Source organism: Phyllobates terribilis, unplaced genomic scaffold (genome assembly GCF_046119375.1).
Source record: "Phyllobates terribilis strain yellow unplaced genomic scaffold, ASM4611937v1 Scaffold_13__5_contigs__length_258822181, whole genome shotgun sequence".
NCBI classification, from domain to species: domain Eukaryota; kingdom Metazoa; phylum Chordata; class Amphibia; order Anura; family Dendrobatidae; genus Phyllobates; species Phyllobates terribilis.
Window position 1 is genome coordinate 211,451,522 of NW_027362773.1, and position 27,935 is coordinate 211,479,456.

Consider the following 27,935-nt stretch of genomic DNA (forward strand, 5'->3'; position numbering starts at 1 on the left):
CTCTTTCTTTTCTTGTTACTTAAAGTATTCTGTGAACCAATATATTGCCTGAAATCACTTTTCCCGTGAGTTCCAATGTGCCAAGCAGACGCTGTTCATTGCGTCCTATAGACTTTTGATGTCAATGGTATTTTGGGAAAAAGTTAATTAATAGAGTATTAGAGGAGAGTCTAATGACATTAAGGGGTTATTCCCCCCCAAAAAACAAGTTATCCCCTATCCATAAGATAAGGGAATAACTTGGTGATCACTGAAGATCCGACCACTGGGACTCTCAGTGATCCCGAGAACTGGGCTCCAAAGTTTGAACGGTAAGGAGCTCCATTCACAGTCTAGGGGACTACTGGAAAAAGCTGAGTACTGTATCCTATGGCAATCTCACAGGCAATTAATGGAGTGGAGGTAGAGCATGTGTACCTTTATTTCAGGGCCCCGTTCAAGATGGGGCTGCAGGGCCCCGTTCTTGGGATCACCTGTTATGTTTAGGATAACCCTTAAAGAGCTCAGACTGAAACATTGAGCTTCAATAGTCCATCACATTACAGATAAGCAACCAGGATTAACAAGGGCTGACCTTGGCGCAGTAAACGACCACCAATCGGATGCTTATTTGCTGATTGGCGGTCACCTCGCTTTAGATGTGATCTGAACAATCTGCAATAGATCGTTCAGTGTGCTTAGGCTGCTATAGTTCTCCACAATGCAAGACCTGTTAACTCAGGGTGATGTGCTGCCAAGAACAATGAGCTTTGGTGCAGCACAAAAGATCATTTCACCCGACAAACGAGAGATTGGCTTGTTCGTCGGGTGATCAACATTCTGTATAGACAGCAAGATTTTTGTGAAACAAGAGTTGCTAGGAATGCTCGTTCACAATTATTGTACATTATAAATGGACCTTTAAGGTAACATTATATCACAGCTTAAAAGTAAAACACATTGCAAGTCTGCTCAGTGCAATCCAGAAGGAGGCAGCAAATTTCACAGTCATTCTATCTGCAACATATGGTCTCCCTGAGCGGAATTAACAAGGACTCGTAATTATTGTAAAGCAGTGACTGCCGTCTGTTGTTTATATAATGGCAAAAATAATAGTAAAATATGATTCAAAAATACACTTTTTACTAACACAAGCATTAAGCAAATCACAGAGAAGACCGGCTCACATGTAACTATAATAATATTATGTGTAGATCGAAGACCACAAAATAAATGTTAGGCTTTGGAATTTACAAGGATTTTGGTGCTGATTCTACACATCCAATGCAAGTGAATAGGATTCCTGCAACCTCGTTCATATGCAACGTAAAACGTATGCATGCTATCTCTTTTTTCCCCTTGACAATGGACTTAGTCCCTAAAGAGTCTAACATTGCTAGGACTCATTGGACAGTGTCGAGTGTGTAGGGACAAGGCGGAGGAACCATCACTATTCTCCTGCTGATGGTCACAAGGGATCATAAATTATGAGAGTGGTCCTATTGTACGGCAGCTGTGTCTGGACAGGGTTAACTAGGTCTTAAAACCAGAGACTAATAAAATAAAACTCCATTAGGAAGATGTGCTAGCTGTGTGTGATGTCTAGACCCAACCCCATAGGTCATCCACCATCCATCTGCTGAATGCAACAACGTGTAATTAAGAGCAGGAAATGAGGGTGCAAATATTAAATTATTCAATGAAATGTGGATCTGATTTCTCAGACGTGAAAACCCATCTTTAAGATCAAGACAGCAATAATGGTCGGCTTCCTATTAATGACAAAGATAATTCCACAGATGAGAATTTTTACTACCTACCCACTAGTGATGTCACATGCTGCGGTATGATGATGTCACCCTGCAAAAGAGAGTTCATTTATTACAGAGATAGTAATATTCTGCCTGATTTCAGTCATTAAAGGGGTTTTCTGTTTATTGTAAAAAAAAAAAACAACAACTGGCTTAACTCACCCTACCCTGGTCCAGTGCTGAGTCTCCACCGCTTCACAGGGTGTCAGCTATGAGCGGCAGGTCCCGTCAACTCGGCAGAGCGGATGAGCTCACTGATGGGTTGCAATGCTTTTGAAGTGACGTCAGACATAATCAGACACCGGGAGCAACAAAGAAGACTCAACGCTGAACCCAAGGAGGGTGAGTAAAGCGCAATTTTATTTTTTTTTTTTTTAAAGAGTTACCATAATTTATATTTTTATTCCTTAAATCAATAAAAACATGAAAATAAGCAACTTTTTGTAATATATTTTATCAGAGAAATCTACTTCTTTCTTCGCCAGGACTAATCTTTCACTCTCAATTCTTGGGTAAAATATGAAAAATCTGCGATTTGAGTATCGCGCGACATATGTTTACTTGCTGCCTAAGGCTGAGGTCGTTACACAATTACATCAATTCAAAGACAAGTTGCACGACCAGATACATTTGTGCAACTTCTTTGCGACTTGTTGTCGCGCAACTATTTTAGTGCTGAGGAGAATCAGAGTCTAAATTGCTAATAATTTAATTTTTTTTAATTAGATTTTAATATAGACTCAATTTTAATATATACAAAAATACATATAATTATACAAAAATATAGTGGGTACATGCAAGAGTCAGTAGATGAGTCCCAAGGTATTGTATCTTTCTTGCCTGCATGTCGGCCATGAACCCCAACGCGCGTTTTCGCATTCAAATCGCTTCCTGAGGGGGCGCAACTACTGACTCTTGCATATAAACACTATATTTTCGAATAATATGTATTTTTGTATATATTAAAAAAGAGTATATATTAAAATGTAATACATTTTTTTTAATTATTAGCAATCTAGACTCTGATTCTCTTCAGTTTTGCATATTATGTTGAGTCACTATCATATAGGTACCACACAATAAAATGTGGAACTGGTATTTTTTAATTATTTTAGATATGTGAGTTTGCTGTAAAAAAAAAAAAAAAAAACAGCCAAAATACAGACAAGTTGCATGCAAGTCGCAGTTGCATTTACCTTGCATTAAAGTTTATGGCAAGTGAGTAGTGTGCGACTTGTAACTACCGACAGAAAAATTAATACACTTGAAAATATTTGCGATTCTGTGCTGCAGTCGCACAGCGACACCATACGATGTCAATTCGAAACAAGTTGTCACCTATCCACAGGATCGGTGAGGATCTGACTGCTGGAACCCGCACGGATCGGCAAAACAAGGGACTTTTATCCTTGATGGTTCATTTTTATCTCAGTTCCATTCACTCCCTATGGGGCTGCTGGAGAAGCTGAGCAGCCCCATAGGGGATGAATGTTAGGGTGGTCGAGCATGCGCTCTATTCTAAGGGCGCCGTCAGATGGTCATATATATCAGAAAGAGATATGTGACAGCTGCATAGAAATATTTGAAGGTGTCAAGTTCAGGCCAGGAGAGCTGCCGACCAGTCTGTGCACTGCGATCCGATCTCGATCCGATTTATGTGGTGTTCTTACAGGGATAAAAGTTCCCTGTTCTGCTGATCGATGCTGGTCCCAACTTTCGGACCCTCTTTGATCAATAAGTGATCACCTATCCTGAGGATAGTTGAAAACGTGTTTTCGTAGGACAGCCCTTTCTATATACTTTCAGTGACTGTCTAATAATGCAGAATATTTGATAATCCATCACCTACCAACTCAGTTCCTTTTCAGTGCTGGGAAAAAAAAGGAATTTTCCATAAATATTTTTTTTTCAATAGCTGCAATGGTTTGACAGTCTTTCTTAATAATAGATCTGACACCATCGGTTCTCCACATGGAGGGAGTGATCACCGCCCTGAAAATCAGTGATTTGTACGGATATATAACAGGTGCTTGGACATGCATGCACTTCCATCGCGAAAAGAAGGAAACAAAGTGCCAGCTAGGGTAGGGGGCTATGGCGGAGAGGAGGGGCGGCCGTCCATTGTCTGCACAGTAACATGACTCAGCCGTCTCTCTCCCATCCCCCCAAAACATCTGCCCCTTCCCAAATATATGAGTCATGCACCCCCTCCTCTGTCTATAAGACCCCAGGGATGTCCCAGACCCAGTGTCAAGAAGCCCTATCCCCAGTCCAGGATGCTTTGTCTTGTACTAGGCGTGTCACATCACGGGAGGATTTCACACCCCCCTCCGCTTTGATATTGGTATAGCCTATAATGGTATAGATTACCGGTAATAACACTGAGTAACCGTACATGACTCTACGTCCCACGCACTTACAAAGGGCGGGCTCGCTACCATATTATCTCCATATAGCAGTGTGACTGGACAAGTAATGATATGAGATCACCGTCATATTAGGAGGACATAACAGGGCTCATGCATAAAGCTGTAATAACTAAAGTGGCGCAGCTACATCATAAAATGTAAGGGGACATTTATAAAACTGTTTACAAGAGAAAGTGGCTTTGTAGCCCTTGGCAACCAATCAGAGCACAGCTTTTATTTTTTCAGAGCAGTTTGAGAAATGAAAGTTAAGCTCTGATTGGTTGCTAAGTGAGACAGAAACAGTCCTAGTGACAGTAGTTTTGAAAAATAAGGCCCATATATATACAGTTAGGTCCATATATATTTGGACAGAGACAACATTTTTCCAATTTTGGGTCTAGACATTACCACAATGAATTTTAAACAAAACAATTCAGATGCAGTTGAAGTTCAGACTTTCAGCTTTCATTTGAGGGTATCCACATTAAAATTGGATGATGGGTTTAGGAGTTTCAGCTCCTTAACATGTGCCACCCTGTTTTTAAAGGGACCAAAAGTAATTGGACAATTGACTCCAAAGCTATTTCATGGACAGGTGTGGGCAATCCCTTCGTTATGTCATTCTCAATTAAGCAGATAAAAGGCCTGGAGTTGATTTGAGGTGTGGTGCTTGCATTTGGAAGGTTTTGGTGTGAAGTAAACATGCGGTCAAAGGAGCTCTCCATGCAGGTGAAACAAGCCATCCTTAAGCTGCAAAAAACAGAAAAAAACCATCTGAGGAATTGCTACAATATTAGGAGTGGCAAAATCTACAGTTTGGTACATCCTGAGAAAGATAGAAAGCACTGGTGAACTCATCAATGCAAAAAGACCTGGGCGCCCACGGAAGACAACAGTGGTGGATGATCACAGAATAAATTCCATGGTGAAGAGAAACCCCTTCACAACAGCCAACCAAGTGAACAACACTCTCCAGGAGGTAGGCGTATCAATATCCAAATCTACCATAAAGAGAAGACTGCATGAAAGTAAATACAGAGGGTTCACTGCACGGTGCAAGCCACTCATAAGCATCAAGAATAAAAAGGCTAGACTGGACTTTGCTAAAAAACATCTAAAAAAGCCAGCACAGTTCTGGAAGAACATTCTTTGGACAGATGAAACCAAGATCAACCTCTACCAGAATGATGGAAAGAGAAAAGTATGGCGAAGGCGTGGTACAGCTCATGATCCAAAGCATACCACATAATCTGTAAAACACAGCGGAGGCAGTGTGATGGCTTGGGCATGCATGGCTGCCAGTGGCACTGGGTCACTAGTGTTTATTGATGATGTGACACAGGACAGAAGCAGCCGAATGAATTCTGATGTATTCAGAGCCAGGCTATGTGCTCCAGCCAAATGCAGCCAAACTGATTGGTCGTCGTTTCATACTACAGATGGACAATGACCCAAAACATAAAGCCAAAGCAACCCAGGAGTTTATTAAAGCAAAGAAGTGGAATATTCTTGAATGGCCAAGTCAGTCACCTGATCTCAACTCAATTGAGCATGTGTAGCACCCTGAGGATTCGGCTGCTACAGGGGTATTGCACCTCAAGCCAGAGGTGTGGTATTCCACTCCCGGGTAAGGATGGAGTGTGGAACTGAGCTCAGTAAGCTGCATACACTACATACATCCCATTTCCGGGGGACAGATCGACGGTACTCCCACCAGTTTATGTGCAGGTACGACAGTGTCTGTCCCTGGCTGGAGTGGGAGGGGGGTGGAACATCCCAGTAGTGTAGGGGCAGATAGGGGGAGCAGTCTGGGTAAGGCTAGGAGCTCATTGGGTGCTGGTCACCTGAGCTCACACATAGAGGGAGTATATAAGGTGGGCACCATCTTAGGACAGGGTCAGTCAGTCAGTCAGTCAGTCAGCTAGTCTTTGTAGAGCAAGAGGTGCAGAGCAGAGAAGCTCAGCCAGGAGGGCTGACAGGGAGCTGTGGCTCCGGCTGGGCCCAGCTCCAAGGCCAAGTCTGCAGAGAGAGAGAGGAGAAAAGAAGGACCCAGAGAGGGGTAGAAGAAAGAACCCCAAGATCCCTGAATAAGGACAAAAGGGTGAAGGGTTGGCGCACAAGGGTACCGGATCCCAAGCTGGCAGAGGCCAAAGCACACCTTAGCCAGGAACCGGAGGTCGTGGACAGGATCTGCCACGACCCTCACCAAATCCACTAGGAAGGCACACCGAGCATAGGGTCAGGGGACCCAGAAGGGGTCCAACCAACAAGAGACCCGAGGGAGCCGGACATAAGTGGATCCCTGGTGGGAATGGCCAGTAGAAAGGGAAGTCAGAAAGGAGCTCAGGACCACGCTCCAGAATTGCTTGGGGGTTGGCCGAGTCCAGGACCTGGTGGACGCAGCACGGCTCGGGTGGTCACTCCAGGCCAGAGTGACCAAAAGGAACATCAGTAAGTAAAAAACCCCTGAACTGCACAGCCCGACTCTGAGTCTTCTTGCTTAACTCTCCTGCACCTTCACAACCACCATCCTCTACATCTGACCCCCTGAGGCTATACCCCTCCCGTTGGGGGTTATACTACCACAGCTGCACACATACCACCAGCCTCAGCGGACCCTTCTGCAGCGGCGGCCTTTTGACCGCAAATCAACGGGTGGCGTAGTCGACACTAAGAACATCTAACAACATCTGCAAAGACTGCCGCACACTGAGTTTGACACCCTGGGCACGGACCGGGTCGCCGCCACTCGGAGACTACAACCCCCATCTGATCCGGCTCCGGGTATCCCCAAACAGCACTGGCCCAGGGGGCGCGTCAACTTTGGCGTAGTCGGCAGGATTTCGTGCCCGCAACCACCGGGTACTGCGTGCCTGAAGAAAAGTTCACATTTACCTCAAAAAGAAGTCTCCCGCCGATTCCAGAGGGTCCCCGCCATCGGACGCCATCACGGATCGTTTCCCGCCGGTTGCCCGCCATCTGCAGCTTTTTCCCGCCATCCACGGAGTTTCCCGCCACTGGGAGACGATTCCCGCCATTTCCAGAAGATTTCCCGCCTTGGAAGAGCGGACGCCATTATGGGCGTGCCGGAGGGTGGCAAGAGGCCACCTCCCATCGTGGGCCAGGTCAAGGAATGGCGCCAAAAGCGGAAACCGCCCCCACCAACAGAGACTGTGATGATAGAAGTGTCCATCAGCGTGAGGGAACTGCCCCTGGAACTGACAATCACTAAGTTGCCCCGGGACCACCCTCAATGTGGGCGGATACAGAACAAAAGAGAGAAGATGGGTGCAGCCTGGAGGAGTCTGGAGAGAGCGCACCCGGAGATGAGAAGTCTGGAGAGGAGTCCAGAGAAGTCGCACCCGGAGATGGAAGGAGAGTCAGGCAGCACCGACCCTGTGGTCAGGAGCCTGCTGCAAGCGACAACCCCACTAGGCCTGGTGGAGATACTGGCACAGCTCCCCCGAGACCGGGAGTGTGCACAGACCGCGCTAGAGGGCCTCGCACAGAGGATGGCCCAGGTGCAGCGAGAGACGCTGGCGGAGTGGAGCAAAGAGATGGCCCAGCAGGCTGGAACCCGCCAGCGAAGCACGCCACCCGAGACGAGGAGACAGACCGCCTCTGAGGATGGTGCAGGAGGAGTGAAGGCCGGAGACGGCGCCGAGGAGGGAGCTGAACAGACGGAGGCAGGTAAAGGGGACGTCACTACCCCGAGCCGAGAAACCGTGAGCCTGCCCCAGCTCCCCGTCGCAGAGCCCGAAATTCCCCCTGCCGTGCCCGTCGCTGCACCGTCACCGCTCCAGACTAGGCCTCAAGCAGAAGCCGCGGCCGCGACCCCTGTGATGTCACGCGCCTCAACCCTGAGCGCGGCCAAGCAGGAAGCACCACCGGCCTGGTCGCAAGGTCGAGTGCCCCCGGGCGCCGCAGTGCCAACAGCGCCCTCTACCTCCACTGAGCCACCGGCCTGGTCGCTGGGCCAAGTAACCCCGGGCGCCGCCGTCTTCACGGTGCCCTTTACATTCAGGGTGCCCCAAGCCTGGTCGCAAGGCCTGGTGAACCCGGGCGCCGCTACCACCACCTCGCCCTCAACATCTCGAGTGCCGCACCTGGGTGAAGACTTGTTCGCCCAGCACACTTGCCCGGATGGGCAGCCCTTTATATGGCCACCGGAGTATTACCAACTTGAGCTCCAAAAGGAAAGGCCCCTGTGCGAGCCCCTGATTCCGGCTCCGAAGCCCGTCAAGAGGACCCCGCTCTCGCTGGAGGAGGCGCAGTTCGAGTGGGACCCCACTGGAGGAGATCTCATGGGGTTCACCCAAGAAACTCGGGCGGCCGCAGCCGAGCGTGCGGAGTGCTGTCGGCAGCAGTTAGAGGTCTTCGACCGGGAGCGAAGAGAGAGGCGGGTCCGAGAGCAGCGGCTGCAGATACAGAGCGCAGAGCAGAAGAGCCGGACCCGGAGGAACCCCCGTGCAGCTCATGGTCCCCGTGCCACCGGGACTGTGATTAAATTCCAACTGCAGCACGGTTGGGGTTTCATCAGGGATCACCACACCCCCGGCGACGTCTTCGTGACCAGGAGAGACGTCGAGTCCCACCTACCGGAGGGACACAGAGGTCGTGACCTATACGTAGGGGATGAGGTCACATTCACCCGGCACAAGTGTGCCAAAGGACCCTACGCCCTCCATGTACACCGGCTGACGGAGGAGGAGCTGCGGTGTGAGGAGGAGCAAGAGGACCCGGACGGGTCTGAAGCCTACTTGCAAGAAGGAGCAGGAGGACGCCGTCATTAAAGTACGGTATCGTGAAACTGTACATAGTTACCCGTCAGGGTACCAGAACTGCTGGTGGTTTAAATATGTTCCCCGTTGGGACAAGTGTGAACTGCAACCCGTGTGTCCCTATTCCCACTGACCGAGGACTGAGAGCGGTCATTCCTTCCTAATACCTGGCCGAGGACTGAGAGCGGCCACCTCCCCTTGTATATAGTTGCGCTTTTTAAGGCGCCCCCTACTGGTTTTATAGGAAACTACAAGAGACTGTCGCACTTTACCCGGTCACAGGTTGCACCGTGGCCGGAGGTACAAGAGTATTTATAATGAAAAGTTTTATGATGTTTATATGTTTTATATGTTTATGATGTTAAAAAAAAAAAATTGTATGTTTTATGTTTTTGCTCTTTTACAGCCCGAGGACGTGCTGTGATTTACCAGGGGGGAATGTAGCACCCTGAGGATTCGGCTGCTACAGGGGTATTGCACCTCAAGCCAGAGGTGTGATATTCCACTCCCGGGTAAGGATGGAGTGTGGAACTGAGCTCAGTAAGCTGCATACACTACATACATCCCATTTCCGGGGGACAGATCGACGGTACTCCCACCAGTTTATGTGCAGGTACGACAGTGTCTGTCCCTGGCTGGAGTGGGAGGGGGGTGGAACATCCCAGTAGTGTAGGGGCAGATAGGGGGAGCAGTCTGGGTAAGGCTAGGAGCTCATTGGGTGCTGGTCACCTGAGCTCACACATAGAGGGAGTATATAAGGTGGGCACCATCTTAGGACAGGGTCAGTCAGTCAGTCAGTCAGTCAGCTAGTCTTTGTAGAGCAAGAGGTGCAGAGCAGAGAAGCTCAGCCAGGAGGGCTGACAGGGAGCTGTGGCTCCGGCTGGGCCCAGCTCCAAGGCCAAGTCTGCAGAGAGAGAGAGGAGAAAAGAAGGACCCAGAGAGGGGTAGAAGAAAGAACCCCAAGATCCCTGAATAAGGACAAAAGGGTGAAGGGTTGGCGCACAAGGGTACCGGATCCCAAGCTGGCAGAGGCCAAAGCACACCTTAGCCAGGAACCGGAGGTCGTGGACAGGATCTGCCACGACCCTCACCAAATCCACTAGGAAGGCACACCGAGCATAGGGTCAGGGGACCCAGAAGGGGTCCAACCAACAAGAGACCCGAGGGAGCCGGACATAAGTGGATCCCTGGTGGGAATGGCCAGTAGAAAGGGAAGTCAGAAAGGAGCTCAGGACCACGCTCCAGAATTGCTTGGGGGTTGGCCGAGTCCAGGACCTGGTGGACGCAGCACGGCTCGGGTGGTCACTCCAGGCCAGAGTGACCAAAAGGAACATCAGTAAGTAAAAAACCCCTGAACTGCACAGCCCGACTCTGAGTCTTCTTGCTTAACTCTCCTGCACCTTCACAACCACCATCCTCTACATCTGACCCCCTGAGGCTATACCCCTCCCGTTGGGGGTTATACTACCACAGCTGCACACATACCACCAGCCTCAGCGGACCCTTCTGCAGCGGCGGCCTTTTGACCGCAAATCAACGGGTGGCGTAGTCGACACTAAGAACATCTAACAACATCTGCAAAGACTGCCGCACACTGAGTTTGACACCCTGGGCACGGACCGGGTCGCCGCCACTCGGAGACTACAACCCCCATCTGATCCGGCTCCGGGTATCCCCAAACAGCACTGGCCCAGGGGGCGCGTCAACTTTGGCGTAGTCGGCAGGATTTCGTGCCCGCAACCACCGGGTACTGCGTGCCTGAAGAAAAGTTCACATTTACCTCAAAAAGAAGTCTCCCGCCGATTCTAGAGGGTCCCCGCCATCGGACGCCATCACGGATCGTTTCCCGCCGGTTGCCCGCCATCTGCAGCTTTTTCCCGCCATCCACGGAGTTTCCCGCCACTGGGAGACGATTCCCGCCATTTCCAGAAGATTTCCCGCCTTGGAAGAGCGGACGCCATTATGGGCGTGCCGGAGGGTGGCAAGAGGCCACCTCCCATCGTGGGCCAGGTCAAGGAATGGCGCCAAAAGCGGAAACCGCCCCCACCAACAGAGACTGTGATGATAGAAGTGTCCATCAGCGTGAGGGAACTGCCCCTGGAACTGACAATCACTAAGTTGCCCCGGGACCACCCTCAATGTGGGTGGATACAGAACAAAAGAGAGAAGATGGGTGCAGCCTGGAGGAGTCTGGAGAGAGCGCACCCGGAGATGAGAAGTCTGGAGAGGAGTCCAGAGAAGTCGCACCCGGAGATGGAAGGAGAGTCAGGCAGCACCGACCCTGTGGTCAGGAGCCTGCTGCAAGCGACAACCCCACTAGGCCTGGTGGAGATACTGGCACAGCTCCCCCGAGACCGGGAGTGTGCACAGACCGCGCTAGAGGGCCTCGCACAGAGGATGGCCCAGGTGCAGCGAGAGACGCTGGCGGAGTGGAGCAAAGAGATGGCCCAGCAGGCTGGAACCCGCCAGCGAAGCACGCCACCCGAGACGAGGAGACAGACCGCCTCTGAGGATGGTGCAGGAGGAGTGAAGGCCGGAGACGGCGCCGAGGAGGGAGCTGAACAGACGGAGGCAGGTAAAGGGGACGTCACTACCCCGAGCCGAGAAACCGTGAGCCTGCCCCAGCTCCCCGTCGCAGAGCCCGAAATTCCCCCTGCCGTGCCCGTCGCTGCACCGTCACCGCTCCAGACTAGGCCTCAAGCAGAAGCCGCGGCCGCGACCCCTGTGACGTCACGCGCCTCAACCCTGAGCGCGGCCAAGCAGGAAGCACCACCGGCCTGGTCGCAAGGTCGAGTGCCCCCGGGCGCCGCAGTGCCAACAGCGCCCTCTACCTCCACTGAGCCACCGGCCTGGTCGCTGGGCCAAGTAACCCCGGGCGCCGCCGTCTTCACGGTGCCCTTTACATTCAGGGTGCCCCAAGCCTGGTCGCAAGGCCTGGTGAACCCGGGCGCCGCTACCACCACCTCGCCCTCAACATCTCGAGTGCCGCACCTGGGTGAAGACTTGTTCGCCCAGCACACTTGCCCGGATGGGCAGCCCTTTATATGGCCACCGGAGTATTACCAACTTGAGCTCCAAAAGGAAAGGCCCCTGTGCGAGCCCCTGATTCCGGCTCCGAAGCCCGTCAAGAGGACCCCGCTCTCGCTGGAGGAGGCGCAGTTCGAGTGGGACCCCACTGGAGGAGATCTCATGGGGTTCACCCAAGAAACTCGGGCGGCCGCAGCCGAGCGTGCGGAGTGCTGTCGGCAGCAGTTAGAGGTCTTCGACCGGGAGCGAAGAGAGAGGCGGGTCCGAGAGCAGCGGCTGCAGATACAGAGCGCAGAGCAGAAGAGCCGGACCCGGAGGAACCCCCGTGCAGCTCATGGTCCCCGTGCCACCGGGACTGTGATTAAATTCCAACTGCAGCACGGTTGGGGTTTCATCAGGGATCACCACACCCCCGGCGACGTCTTCGTGACCAGGAGAGACGTCGAGTCCCACCTACCGGAGGGACACAGAGGTCGTGACCTATACGTAGGGGATGAGGTCACATTCACCCGGCACAAGTGTGCCAAAGGACCCTACGCCCTCCATGTACACCGGCTGACGGAGGAGGAGCTGCGGTGTGAGGAGGAGCAAGAGGACCCGGACGGGTCTGAAGCCTACTTGCAAGAAGGAGCAGGAGGACGCCGTCATTAAAGTACGGTATCGTGAAACTGTACATAGTTACCCGTCAGGGTACCAGAACTGCTGGTGGTTTAAATATGTTCCCCGTTGGGACAAGTGTGAACTGCAACCCGTGTGTCCCTATTCCCACTGACCGAGGACTGAGAGCGGTCATTCCTTCCTAATACCTGGCCGAGGACTGAGAGCGGCCACCTCCCCTTGTATATAGTTGCGCTTTTTAAGGCGCCCCCTACTGGTTTTATAGGAAACTACAAGAGACTGTCGCACTTTACCCGGTCACAGGTTGCACCGTGGCCGGAGGTACAAGAGTATTTATAATGAAAAGTTTTATGATGTTTATATGTTTTATATGTTTATGATGTTAAAAAAAAAAAATTGTATGTTTTATGTTTTTGCTCTTTTACAGCCCGAGGACGTGCTGTGATTTACCAGGGGGGAATGTAGCACCCTGAGGATTCGGCTGCTACAGGGGTATTGCACCTCAAGCCAGAGGTGTGATATTCCACTCCCGGGTAAGGATGGAGTGTGGAACTGAGCTCAGTAAGCTGCATACACTACATACATCCCATTTCCGGGGGACAGATCGACGGTACTCCCACCAGTTTATGTGCAGGTACGACAGTGTCTGTCCCTGGCTGGAGTGGGAGGGGGGTGGAACATCCCAGTAGTGTAGGGGCAGATAGGGGGAGCAGTCTGGGTAAGGCTAGGAGCTCATTGGGTGCTGGTCACCTGAGCTCACACATAGAGGGAGTATATAAGGTGGGCACCATCTTAGGACAGGGTCAGTCAGTCAGTCAGTCAGCTAGTCTTTGTAGAGCAAGAGGTGCAGAGCAGAGAAGCTCAGCCAGGAGGGCTGACAGGGAGCTGTGGCTCCGGCTGGGCCCAGCTCCAAGGCCAAGTCTGCAGAGAGAGAGAGGAGAAAAGAAGGACCCAGAGAGGGGTAGAAGAAAGAACCCCAAGATCCCTGAATAAGGACAAAAGGGTGAAGGGTTGGCGCACAAGGGTACCGGATCCCAAGCTGGCAGAGGCCAAAGCACACCTTAGCCAGGAACCGGAGGTCGTGGACAGGATCTGCCACGACCCTCACCAAATCCACTAGGAAGGCACACCGAGCATAGGGTCAGGGGACCCAGAAGGGGTCCAACCAACAAGAGACCCGAGGGAGCCGGACATAAGTGGATCCCTGGTGGGAATGGCCAGTAGAAAGGGAAGTCAGAAAGGAGCTCAGGACCACGCTCCAGAATTGCTTGGGGGTTGGCCGAGTCCAGGACCTGGTGGACGCAGCACGGCTCGGGTGGTCACTCCAGGCCAGAGTGACCAAAAGGAACATCAGTAAGTAAAAAACCCCTGAACTGCACAGCCCGACTCTGAGTCTTCTTGCTTAACTCTCCTGCACCTTCACAACCACCATCCTCTACATCTGACCCCCTGAGGCTATACCCCTCCCGTTGGGGGTTATACTACCACAGCTGCACACATACCACCAGCCTCAGCGGACCCTTCTGCAGCGGCGGCCTTTTGACCGCAAATCAACGGGTGGCGTAGTCGACACTAAGAACATCTAACAACATCTGCAAAGACTGCCGCACACTGAGTTTGACACCCTGGGCACGGACCGGGTCGCCGCCACTCGGAGACTACAACCCCCATCTGATCCGGCTCCGGGTGTCCCCAAACAGCACTGGCCCAGGGGGCGCGTCACATGCATTTCACTTGTTAAAGACTAAACTTCAGACAGAAAGGCCCACAAACAAACAGCAACTGAAAACCACTGCAGTGAAGGCCTGGCAGAGCATCAAAAAGGAGGAAACACAGCGTCTGGTGATGTCCATGAGTTCAAGACTTCAGGCAGTCATTTCTAACAAAGTGTTTTCAACCAAGTACTAGAAATGAACATTTTATTTACAATTATTTAATCTGTCCAATTACTTTTGGTCCCTTTAAAAACAGGGTGGCACATGTTAAGGAGCTGAAACTCCTAAACCCTTCATCCAATTTTAATGTGGATACCCTCAAATGAAAGCTGAAAGTCTGAACTTCAACTGCATCTGAATTGTTTTGTTTAAAATTCATTGTGGCAATGTCTAGAACCAAAATGAGAAAAATGTTGTCTCTGTCCAAATATATATGGATCTAACTGTATATATATATATGTACAGTACAGACCAAAAGTTTGGACACACCTTCTCATTTAAAGATTTTTCTGTATTTTCATGACTACGAAAATTGTACATTCACACTGAAGGCATAAAATCTATGAATTAACACATGTGGAATTATATACTTAACAAAAAAGTGTGAAACAACTGAAAATATGTCTTATATTCTAGGTTCTTCAAAGTAGCCACCTTTTGTTTTGATGACTGCTTTGCACACTCTTGGCATTCTCTTGATGAGCTTCAAGAGGTAGTCACCGGAAATGGTCTTCCAACAATCTTGAAGGAGTTCCCAGAGATGCTTAGCACTTGTTGGCCCTTTTGCCTTCACTCTGTGGTCCAGCTCACCCCAAACCATCTCGACTGGGTTCAGGTCTGCTGACTGTGGAGGCCAGGTCATCTGGCGTAGGACCCCATCACTCTCCTACTTGGTCAAATAGCCCTTACACAGCCTGGAGGTGTGTTTGGGGTCATTGTCCTGTTGAAAAATAAATGATGGTTGAACTAAATGCAAACCGGATGGAATAGCATGCCGCTGCAAGATGCTGTGGTAGCCATGCTGGTTCAGTATGCCTTCAATTTTGAATAAATCCCAAACAGTGTCACCAGCAAAGCACCCCCACACCATCACACCTCCTCCTCCATGCTTCACGGTGGGAACCAGGCATGTGTAGAGTCCATCCGTTCACCTTTTCTGTGTCGCACAAGGGCACGTTGGTTGGAACCAAAGATCTCAAATTTGGACTCATCAGACCAAAGCACAGATTTCCACTGGTCTAATGTCCATTCCTTTTGTTCTTTAGCCCAAACAAGTCTCTTCTGCTTGTTGCCTGTCCTTAGCAGTGGTTTCCTAGCAGCTATTTTACCATGAAGGCCTGCTGCACAAAGTCTCCTCTTAACAGTTGTTGAAGAACTGTGTCTGCTGCTAGAACTCTGTGTGGCATTGACCTGGTCTCTAATCAGAGCTGCTGTTAACCTGTGATTTCTGAGGCTGGTGACTCGGATAAACTTATCCTCAGAAGCAGAGGTGACTCTCGGTCTTCCTTTCCTGGGGTGGTCCTCATGTGAGCTAGTTTCTTTGCAGCGCTTGATGGTTTTTGCAACTGCACTTGGGGACACTTTCAAAGTTTGCCCAATTTTTCGAACTGACTAACCTTCATTTCTTAAAGTAATGATGGCCACTCATTTTTCTTTACTTAGCTGCTTTTTTCTTGCCATAATACAAATTCTAACAGTTTATTCAGTAGGACTTTCAGCTGTGTATACCTGACTTCTGCACAACACAACTGATGGTCCCAACCCCATTTATAAGGCAAGAAATCCCACTTATTAAACATGACAGGGCACACCTGTGAAGTGAAAACCATTTCCGGTGACTACCTCTTGAAGCTCATCAAGAGAATGCCAAGAGTGTGCAAAGCAGTCATCAAAGCAAAAGGTGGCTATTTTGAAGAACCTAGAATATAAGACATATTTTCAGTTGTTTCACACTTTTTTGTTAAGTATATAATTCCACATATGTTAATTCATAGTTTTGATGCCTTCAGTGTGAATGTACAATTTTCAAAGTCATGAAAATACAGAAAAATCTTTAAATGAGAAGGTGTGTCCAAACTTTTGGTCTGTACTGTATATATATATAGATAGCCTTGCAGCGCTGGGGTCCTGGGTTCAAATCCCACCAAGGACAACATCTGCAAGGAGTTTGTATGTTCGCCCTGTGTTTGTGTGGGTTTCCTCCGGGTTCTCCGGTTTCCTCCCACACTCCAAACTGATGGGGAATCTAGATTGTGAGCCCTAATGGGGACAGTGCCCATAATGTCTGTAAATGGTCTGAATTGTAAAGCGCTGCAGAATATGTTGGCGCTATATAAATAAAAAGATTATATATATATATATATACTCATATACATATATATATATATGAATATATTAGAGCACTGGCCGCACCCTATTGGTAATTTATTTCTTTGTATATATATATATATATATACACGCACACACACATCTGCTGGAGAAAGGTTCTCATATGGACCGAAATGTCATTATGGGCTAGTAGGTGATTTTCTAATTTTTCACATTGACGTGCGCCTCTATTTTATATATATATATATAATATATATATATATTATATATATAATATATATATATATATATATATATATATATATATATATATATATATAGTTTTAGATTAAAATGATCTCTGTACAACCCTCCAGTGTCTGTATATCAGACCCTTAAACGGGTTGTTCACTTTCAAATCAATTTCTCCTCCGGCTGCAGTTATATATGTGTATATATATATATATATATATATATATATATATATATATATAAAAGCGCATCGTACTCACCTACCCTGGATCCACTGGTGAGTCTTCGCTGCCGCTCCCGGTGTCTGGCATTGGCTGTGCCGCTTACGTCACCTTGGCTGCCAATCAGTGAGAGGAAAAGTCCAAGTGGCTGTTGGCCCAAACTTCTATTCATACTGGCATCCCAGCTTGTATTACCCTCCGGGCATACATATTGTGTGCCATCTATCTGCCTTGGTGCATGTGTGTTAGATCTATTGCAAGGACTTGCAGCAGATCTACAACAGGTTGGCAAATGGTCACCCATGGCGCAATGATGTTATGCTCACACTGAAGTCACAAAATGACCCAAAAACGGAGATTCTGCCATTTATATTATTTATTTTTATTTTTTTTTCATTTTGGCGTCTAAATAGACCATACGCTGCAGGCTGAACTTTATAGGTTAACAAACATGGCAGACCAGGGGACCATCAGTAGGTCACTGACTGGCTTGACAATGCAATCGGCATCCTATTTCCGACCTCAAACACTAAGGGTATGTTCACACTGAGTTTTTTTTAAGTCTTTTGGACCGGATCTGCTCTGAAAATGCCCGAAAAACGCTCAAAAAATGCTTCAAAGTGTCGTCCTATTCATTTCAATTGAAAAAAAAACCACCTTGCTGTCATAGGGTCAGTCTATTGGTCATTTGTAATTAGCTTCAGGTTTGGAAAAACACAAAAAAAAGTGAGTGGACCATTCGTCAGGTGCTCCATACTTTGCAACTGAAGTCAATGAGAAAGCTGCAAAAACTGAGTTTTCTATTGGAAACCGCTCCTTCTTTGGGACATTTTTGGAGTTTTTTTGTAACTTTTTGATTGGCCGGGGTCTAGTTTGGAGCGTTTTCTATCACAGAAATGACCTGCACTATTTTTTTTTTCGTTTTTATTGAACCTCAAGAGGAAAAAAAAAAATCTCAAAACACTAAATAGATGAACAATAAAATTGGATTTTACTATAGAAATGACTAGGAAGAGTTATTTAGCATATTTTTATTTTTCAGGCGATTATTTAAAAAAAAATCCTAAAAAAATCCATATGCACGTATTTTTAGGGGTTAAACTGCTGCAGTATACTGTGGCAGTGCAAGTTCCAGCAAGCCCCCTCTGCCTACATTACAGGAGCGCGCACAGTTAGAGCCTATGGAGGAGGAGCTGGGCGTGTCGTGCGCGTCCCCGCCGCCGGTGCTGATGCTGCAGAGATGTTGCGGCGTGTCGCAGGCGGCTTGTGATTGGCTGCTGGGATCGATGACATCACGCAGCTGCCTATAAAAAGATCCGTTTGCGCTGCCACCTCCTCCAGTGCCCGCATCCCAAACAGACCTGAGCCAGCATGAGGGAGATTGTGCACATCCAGGCCGGCCAGTGCGGCAACCAGATCGGGGCCAAGGTAGGTGCCCATTGTTGCAGCCTGGCTTATATATTATATTACTGTGCAATTATAAAGTTCATTTTTCCAGCTTTGCATTGATTAGCCCTGCACATGCCACCCTAGTTCTACCCCTGCTAACCATTAGTTTTTGCATTCTTATTTTTTGCATCTATTGCACTGGCTCCACCTGCCAATAATATCCCTACAGATCACCCAGGAAATAGAATATTTTTTTGTAAAAAGTCAATGCCCCTCTATGTCCTTGAACCTTTTATTCTGCACCCAGGGTGCCTAATAATTAAGATTAGGGACCCTAGGCGCAGAATTGTGAGTGATGGGCACGACACCAATTTGCAGTATTGGGCTCCTGGTGTCTGTGTCATGTCTGTGTCACCAGACGGCGATCAGATGTTGGGTGGGCGCAGCGGTTGAAGCAGCCCATTGCTGCAAAACCACACCCATCACTGCAGCATGGGAACAAAGGGTGAAGTGGGTATGGCAGCAGGATGGGGGGCATTAGATGGAAGGGAGTGGGGGGCATTGCTTAGGCGCTGCGAGTAATTAGTGCATTTAAATGGCAAATGTAATGCAATCCTTTCTATTCCCAGCACAACGGCACTGCATCTATAATGGGATGATGATCATCATACACTATTTCCTTTCCAACAAAGCCCCTCTTTGTTTTGGGGGGTCCTCCGTTTCATTCACTCATTCATTTACAGGCCTTTGCTATTGATTTCAATGGAACTTGCTCCATCCATTAAATTTGTTGTCCGGGAAGGCAGCTAAAGGGTTAACGCATTTCACTCCCGTTCATGAGCCGAAGCGTGTAAATCCTGTTTTAATTAAAGGGATCTGCAGGCAAAAGGGAGGTGTCATCACCATCAAAAGCAGAACGGATAGGAGGGGAGGGAGGGGATGAGATGTTGGCGATTAGGACCAGGATGTGTCCTGGGATGGATTAAGCCGACACCAGAGGACAACGCAGCAATTTTTTCCATATGAAAATGACAGCATTGTCCAAATTTTAACCCGTGCATTGCTGGACCGGCGTGTTCGTGCATTGTTCGGCTATACAGGACCACTCCCCAACCCCCCTGTTCCTGCAGCAGCAGTGTAGGGAGGTGATGTCATCGACAGGCCTTAATTATAATACCCTCCTAGCAGACAAAGAATGGGCTGCCCAGAAGACCTACATGGTGTAGTGATGTCACTTGCAGTGATGTCACGTCTGGTGTGGAGACAGACAGATGCTTTGATCACCCTGTGGACATTCTCCGCAGACATCAGCAGGTCCCAGGAGTCAGAAGATGACAATTTTAACTCCTGCAGCAGGTCTTTTTATTGTCACCGGGGGATGGGGGAGCAGGACGGAGCAGATGTCACCAGACATTAGGCTTATTAGATTAATTACACAGCGCAACAGTTTGTGCAGAGCTTTACAATGTCTGACGGCACAATGGCCACGGGATGGACAAGGTGATGGACACTAGCTGACTTCTAAGACGTGAGAACATATATGGGAAGGATTTAATTTTGGATCTACCTAGTGGGTGCAGTATAATATAATAAATTATCCTATATAACAAAGTGATCAAAATATTAAGGAATTTAAAAAAATAAAATTAATGAGAAAATGCAATAAAAAAATGCTCCCAACTAGCTTTAACACCACTTTGGTGCTCCCTTCCAGTCTTTGATAATTTCCTGCAGTGGTCTCATGCTGTACTTAAATCCACTTCAAAATTTGCAGTGAATCTGCAACAGATTTTTCTTGGTTGCAGTTTACGATTCATTTGTTTACATATAGCTGTACAGGTCTTTGTCCCCCCAATAAAAATGACACCTTTTTTTCAGAGATCCAATGTTCCAATCATGAGAAATCTAATGTAGAAGCCACATGCAAATAAGGCTGGAAGTGCACTTGGGTCGTGTCAGTGTATTTGGCCTGCTTCTTCATTGACACATCCCCAGTGCACTTCCAGCCTGATTTGCATGTGACTTCCAAGCTAGATTTCTCATCACTGGCACATCTGATCTCTACAAAAAAGGTATGGTTTTGATTAGGGGGGGCAGCAGTTCCACTACGTCCATATATAAAAAATGTGTTGACAGCCTCTTTAAGTCTCCTTAAAGGGCTGGTTGATAAGTCCAAATTTTATAAAAGGGCAGATAAATGTAAGCTCTCGGCGCATAAAGACAGAATTTTTTTTCTTTATCTTTCTAGCAGTCATCTTATTAAAGAGCACTTCAGTCAGCTGCACCCCAATTTATCATGACTGATAACAGAGAACAATAGAAAGCAAAAAAAAAAGGGACAGAGGGTCCGAGGGATGTGATGAACAATCGCTGCTTTGTTTTATGTACTAACCATATTGCACATTAAATAGGCCTCCTTTGTAGTTATGACTTGTAATGGATTATTGCAGCGTCCGGAGAGGTTACGGGGTGTGGGGGGCTATAATCCTGAAGGATTTGCTTCCTTTGATTTTTGTCTGATCACTGTAATTTCAGTTCCTTTCATCGTTCCTCTTTGTCATGATATTTTCGCCTCCTCCTCTGGCAGGGTGCTCCACCCTCCCATCCTCGCCCCCTCGCCATGGAATGTGCTTGCAGGGTGTTGCCAGCACGGAGGCCTGGCTTATGGCTTTGTTGCTTTTTTCTATAATAACCCAGTGATTTCCCCGCAGACAAAGGACGCAGAACCCTGTCTGGTTTAGATAGTCACTGACCTCAGGGTCTATGATGGGTCACGCCAGGTTATGCCCCACGTTGTGAATCTCAGAACAATAATGCCACCATGTGCTTTGCAAAGTGATGATCAACAGTCAGCTTATCTAATTTTTTTTAATAACTATATCTATTGTTCTCTGTTATCAGCCCATTCAGGCTGAGAGGACGGCTGTGATGTTTGCTAATGAGATGAGTAGTAAAAAAACAAAAAAATCTTTGGGATAGAAATTTTACCTTCCTTAGGATCAGTACAAAGGACAGCTCCATCTGTGGATACAGCTCATATAGGAGTCAAAGATAAAGATCTGCATATGTTAGCTGGGTATATACAAGTCCTATCGTCCTCTGTAGCTGCTGAACTACAAGTCCCATCATGCGAGGCGGCTTGTGTATATACTATAGATATGTACAGTCATGGCCGAAAGTTTTGAGAATGACACCAAAATGATATTTTCACGTGATCTGCTGGCCTCTGGTTTTTATTAGTGTTTGTCTGATGTTTATATCACATACAGAAATATAATTGCAATCATATTATGAGTACCAATAGGTTATATTGACAGTTAGAATGAGTTAATGCAGCAAGTCAATATTTGCAGTGTTGCCCCTTCTTCTTCAAGACCTCTGTAATTCTCCCTGGCATGCTCTCAATCAACTTTTGGACCAAATCCTGACTGATAGCAGTCCATTCTTGCATAATCAATGCTTGCATTTTGCCAGAATTTGTTGGTTTTTGTTTGTCCATCCATCTCTTGATGATTGACCACAAGTTCTCAAGGGGATTAAGATCTGGGGAGTTTCCAGGCCATGGACCCAAAATCTCTGTTTTGTTCCATGAGCCATTTAGTTATCACCTTTGCTTTATGGCAAGGTGCTCCATCATGCTGGAAAAGGCATTTTTGGGCACCAAACTGCTCTTGGACGGTTGGGAGAAGTTGCTCTTGGAGGACATTCTGGTACCATTCTTTATTCATGGCTGTGCTTTTAGGCAAGACTGTGAGTGAGCCGATTCCCTTGGCTGAGAAGCAACCCCACACATGAATGGTTTCAGGATGCTTTACAGTTGGCATGAGACAAGACTGGTGGTAGTTCTCACCTCTTCTTCTCCGAATAAGCTGTTTTCCCGATGTCCCAAACAATCGAAAAGGGGATTCATCAGAGAAAATGACTTTGCCCCAGTCCTCAGCAGTCCACTACCTGTACCTTTTGCAGAATATCAGTCGGTCCCTGATGTTTTTTCTGGAGAGAAGTGGCTTCTTTGCTGCCCTCCTTGAAACCAGCCCTTGCTCAAAGAGTCTCCGCCTCACAGTGCGTGCAGAAGCACTCACACCAGCCTGCTGCCATTCCTGAGCAAGCTCGGCACTGCTGGTAGTCCGATCCCGCAGCTGAAACAGTTTTAAGATACGGTCCTGGCGCTTGCTGGTCTTTCTTGGGCGCCCTGGAGCCTTTTTGACAACAATGGAAGCTCTCTCTTTGAAGTTCTTGATGATGCGATAGATTGTTGACTGAGGTGCAATCTTTGTAGCTGCGATACTCTTCCCTGTTAGGCCATTTTTGTGCAATGCAATGATGGCTGCACGTGTTTCTTTAGAGATAACCATGGTTAACTGAAGAGAAACAATGATACCAAGAACCAGCCTCCTTTTAAAGTGTCCAGTGATGTCATTCTTACGTAATCATGACTGATTGATCGCCAGCCCTGTCCTCATCAACACCCACACCTGTGTTAATGGATCAATCACTAAAACTATGTTAGCTGCTCCTTTTAAGGCAGGACTGCAATGATGTTGAAATGTGTTTTGGGGGTTAAAGTTCATTTTCTGGGCAAATATTGACTTTGCAAGTACAGTAATTGCTGTTAAGCTGATCACTCTTTGACATTCAGGAGTATATGCAAATTGCCATTACAAAAAATGAAGCAGTAAACTTTGGAAAAATTACTATTTGTCTCATTCTCAATACTTTTGGCCATGACTGTAGTATCCTATCATGTATAAAACACAATTGCCATAAATCACAGCTGATGTGGACCCACTGATCCCATCAGGTGGGGTAGATTTGGACCCACCACTCTTATCAGGTGTTGTGGATTTGGACTCACTGATCCCATAAGGTGTGGTAGATGTGGACCCATCAGGTGTGGAAGATGTGGACCCATCAGTCCCATCAGGTGTGGAAGATGTGGACCCATCAGGTGGGGTAGATTTGGACCCACCAGTCCCATTGGGAGGGGTAGATGTGGACGCATCGGGAAGGGTAGATGTGGACGCATCGGGAGGGGTAGATGTGGACGCATCGGGAAGGGTAGATGTGGACCCATCGGGAGGGGTAGATGTGGACCCATCGGGAGGGGTAGATGTGGACCCATCGGGAGGGGTAGATGTGGACCCATCGGGAGGGGTAGATGTGGACCCATCGGGAGGGGTAGATGTGGACCCATCGGGAGGGGTAGATGTGGAAGATGTGGACCTGTCAGGTGTGGAAGATGTGGACACATCAGTCCCATCAGGTTTGGTAGATGTGGACCCATCAGGTGTGATAGATGTGGACCCACCAGTCTCATCATATACAAAGATTGTGGACATACAAGTCTACCATGGTTGAATTGGTATACGTTGTGACTGGTTACATTTACTATGAGCGGTTCCTGGGCTATAGGACAAGCAGGAGAACACAGCATCTGCATCTTCAGCGTAGCTACATATGACACTGTTATCGATGGGAGGGATGTGTGTCCTGACTTATGGTCCCAGCTGCTTCCCAGAAGGGGCCCCTCATGTCAGTTTAAATTTTCATCTGTAAAATCTGTACTGCCTGAGGGGGCAATTAACCCACCCTGCCCTTCTCCAGCGCTCGCCTGCTGTCATGTCAAGTATCTGATTGCACAAAACTCACACCCTGTCCTCCATCTGTACAATGAAGCTTTACATTGGTTCTGAACACTTTTTTTTTGGTCTCCAAACTGGTATCTCGTACACCCATGGCAGCCATGTGTAGTGCTGCATCTGAGTTGTCTCCTTTGTTCTACTTTGTCCCCAGTTCTGGGAAGTGATCAGCGATGAACATGGAATTGACCCTACCGGAAACTACGTTGGGGACTCGGATCTGCAGCTGGAGAGGATCAGTGTCTATTACAATGAGGCTTCCTGTAAGTGCCTTCAGCCCATATGTATTACATTGTGTTTCTAATTACTTGTCCAAAATTATTCTATAAAAGTTGTCCATGGTCTCTATACTCGAACAAATCTGAGTCTGCCAATTGGATGAAGGGAATAAGACGCCGCCAATAATTTATCTCCCCTAACAACAAAAGGGTCGGGCATGTTGAAATCCATCTGCCTGTTCCCTCCTTCAGTTAGACCTAGCCAATGGGATTCGTATTGGCTGTCGTAATCAGTGCAGGACTGCTTACCCTTATTTAATATCTATAGGGCCTTTTTAACCTTTTGTTGATACATAGACAAAGTTGCACTCTTTGGTTGTTAGTAATTATAATTCTATTCTCTCCTACGATGGGAGAAGAAACTTAATAAAAAGTTACAGGACACTAAATTCTAGAAATGATCACCTAACGCTATGCCACATTTCTTCTTTTCAGCACACAAGTACGTGCCTAGAGCCATCTTGGTGGATCTGGAACCAGGGACCATGGACAGCGTCCGCTCTGGAGCTTTTGGACACCTTTTCCGGCCAGATAACTTCATTTTTGGTATCCGGAAGTTTGTAATCACAATTTATTCTGGGATTTGGAAGGCTGATACGTCACTCCAAGAGCTTGCTTGACTTTTTAAATGTAGCAGGCAGAGGACTAGGGACACACCGTGTTCCTGTTCTTCTACTTTAGTTGCACACACGTCATTTACCTTTGCATTTCAACCATGTCATTTGTAGCCTTGTATATGCAATTATTGCTGCTGTCAGTACAGATGGTGTCCACACCCTTTACCCGTCATGTTTTTAGATCATCCAGCTCAGGGAAACTAGCATTAAAAGGGGTGTTCTGGTTCTTCTTCCCCAGCTGCATTTTTTTAGCGCTTTACTCACCCTTCCCAGGTCTACGGTTGATCCCTGTATATGTTAAGGTCTGTAGCGCTGCAGCCAAGAAGTAAAATCAGTGGCTCAGCCCGAGTTGATTGCTGAGCTCACTGATTGGCTGTTGAAGTGATGTTAGCGCTGCAGACAATAATAGACACCGGAAGCAGCGGCTGAGACCCAGGGAGGGTGAGTAAAGCACAGTTTGTTTTTCTAGAACAAACTCCAGCCGGGGGACAAAGGATTTCTGAAACTGGGAGAACCCTTTTAACACCGGTTGTATGCTTTAGGCAGCGGACGGCGAAGCAATTGCTCCCAAATGTCGCCCATTTACATTCACATGTGGCCAAGTTTGCGTATATTCTAAAATGGATGAGAGGAGAAAACCATTGCAAGACACCTCTGGAGGCGACTTATCTCTATAAAAACTGGATGGAGCATGTTGCAAGTCATTATGCCCAACCTTTGTTTCCCCATACACTTTATGGCTGTTCTCATTGAAATTCATGTAATGTTTAAGATGTTCTTAGGTCGGCATTTAAATCCCAAAAGTAGATGGCACCAGACCTTATAATTAGCCATGTCTCATATCAGATCACTCCTATAATCTCACACCTTTGTCATCTTTTTCCTTCTTAGGACAAAGCGGTGCCGGTAACAACTGGGCAAAGGGTCACTACACAGAAGGGGCTGAATTAGTGGACTCTGTGCTAGACGTGGTGAGGAAGGAATGTGAAAACTGTGATTGTCTTCAAGGCTTCCAGCTCACACATTCCCTGGGCGGCGGTACCGGCTCTGGCATGGGCACCCTCCTCATCAGTAAAGTCAGGGAGGAATACCCTGACAGAATCATGAACACTTTTAGCGTAGTCCCTTCTCCGAAGGTGTCCGACACAGTGGTTGAACCATACAATGCAACTCTGTCCATCCATCAGCTGGTGGAGAATACCGACGAGACCTACTGTATTGACAATGAGGCTTTATACGACATCTGCTTCCGCACCCTTAAACTGGCCACTCCAACCTATGGAGACCTCAACCACCTTGTCAGCGCCACAATGAGTGGAGTAACCACTTCTCTGAGGTTCCCTGGACAGCTTAACGCTGATCTCCGCAAACTGGCCGTCAACATGGTGCCCTTCCCTCGCCTCCACTTCTTCATGCCCGGCTTCGCTCCTCTGACTGCCCGTGGTAGCCAGCAATACCGAGCACTGACTGTTCCAGAACTCACTCAACAGATGTTCGATGCCAAGAACATGATGGCAGCCTGCGATCCACGCCACGGACGGTACCTGACAGTGGCTACCGTGTTCCGTGGGCGCATGTCAATGAAGGAAGTAGATGAGCAGATGCTGGCCATCCAGAGCAAGAACAGCAGCTACTTTGTGGAATGGATCCCCAATAATGTAAAAGTCGCCGTCTGTGACATCCCACCGCGTGGCCTCAAGATGTCTTCCACCTTCATTGGCAACAGCACAGCCATCCAAGAGCTCTTCAAACGCATCTCCGAGCAATTCACTGCCATGTTCCGGCGTAAGGCTTTCTTGCACTGGTACACAGGAGAGGGTATGGACGAAATGGAGTTTACAGAGGCCGAGAGCAACATGAATGACCTGGTATCTGAGTACCAGCAGTACCAGGACGCCACAGCAGAGGAAGAAGGTGAGATGTATGAAGACGATGAAGAGGAATCGGAAGCTCAAGGAAAGTAAGAAGCTCATCCTGGAGCCGGAGACATCGATTAGTGCCCCCCTTTTTCCCTCTTGAGGTTTAGAAATCCCACTCATACTGCATCATGTGTCGCTTCTGAGTTAGGATTATAGTACCGGTCAGGATCCATCTCCCTTATTTATTTAGATCTCCGCTGCCAAAGGAACCTGCAGGATTGAATGTTCAAAAGCACGTTATTTGCTGACGCAAAAATGGAGATTGAATGTGCAACAACATGTTATTTGCTGATGCAAACATGGAGCTTTCTGCTGGCAGAGTCCTGTAATATATTGTGCATGGTGTACATCACTTTGCAGGCACTTCTGCAGCAGGGAAACAAATGTTAAGGGTGTCGTAGGAACAAATTCAAGAAAAGTTTAAAAAAAAAAAAAAAAAAATGAAGGTGATGATGTCTAGATAGAGTCGGGACAGTGGAATACAAAAAGCTGAAAGAAACTGAAAGAAATGAACGAGTCTTGGTGAAGTGCATGTACAGGGTTAGGGAATTACATACATGGAGGGAGATGTCCCGAGAGAGAATCTTAAGTGTTGTGAAACTCTAGCAGCTGAGACGCAGGATTTACTCCGTGTCTTATCATCTTTCTCTTGTACCGTCTGATTTTTATTTTTTTTTTTATTTTTTAACGTGCTCTTATTTTTATGTCGGTTTTATTGGATTATTTATTTTTAAATAAATAAACTTCCTGCTGTCCAACATGTGAGCGTGAGACTCTTAATGTAATTATAGAACAGGCCGCCATGTGTTCTCCCTTAATAGTCTGGGTAATGTATAATATCAGATCTGCCCCCAGGATCATTCATCTCGTCTGTCATCAGAGGCCAATGTCAGACAAGCAGAAATTAGAAACTTGTGAAGAAACCATTTAGGAGCCTTCTGATGAGCAAGTTCAATAAAGGCGCCCTTGTACTG

At 47.7% G+C, this 27,935-nt stretch overlaps 1 protein-coding gene across 1 annotated transcript; it reads left to right on the forward strand.

The window, feature by feature from the left end:
• Positions 1 to 18,399: 18,399 nt before the first annotated feature.
• Positions 18,400 to 27,721, forward strand: TUBB3 (tubulin beta 3 class III). The gene is made up of 4 exons (XM_073659213.1): positions 18,400 to 18,547; positions 24,302 to 24,410; positions 24,861 to 24,971; positions 25,934 to 27,721. The coding sequence occupies exons 1-4, from the start codon at positions 18,491 to 18,493 to the stop codon at positions 27,004 to 27,006; spliced, it is 1,350 nt and encodes a 449-aa protein (XP_073515314.1). The 5' UTR covers positions 18,400 to 18,490; the 3' UTR covers positions 27,007 to 27,721.
• Positions 27,722 to 27,935: the final 214 nt, after the last annotated feature.

What these genes read in the sequence shown, in the direction of transcription:
- TUBB3 (XM_073659213.1), top strand. Translation starts at nt 18,491, where the DNA reads ATGAGGGAGATTGTGCACATCCAGGCCGGCCAGTGCGGCAACCAGATC. An exon ending in GCAACCAGATCGGGGCCAAG is followed by an intron (nt 18,548 to 24,301) that starts GTAGGTGCCCAT and finishes CTTTGTCCCCAG; the next exon opens with TTCTGGGAAGTGATCAGCGA. An exon ending in CTATTACAATGAGGCTTCCT is followed by an intron (nt 24,411 to 24,860) that starts GTAAGTGCCTTC and finishes TCTTCTTTTCAG; the next exon opens with CACACAAGTACGTGCCTAGA.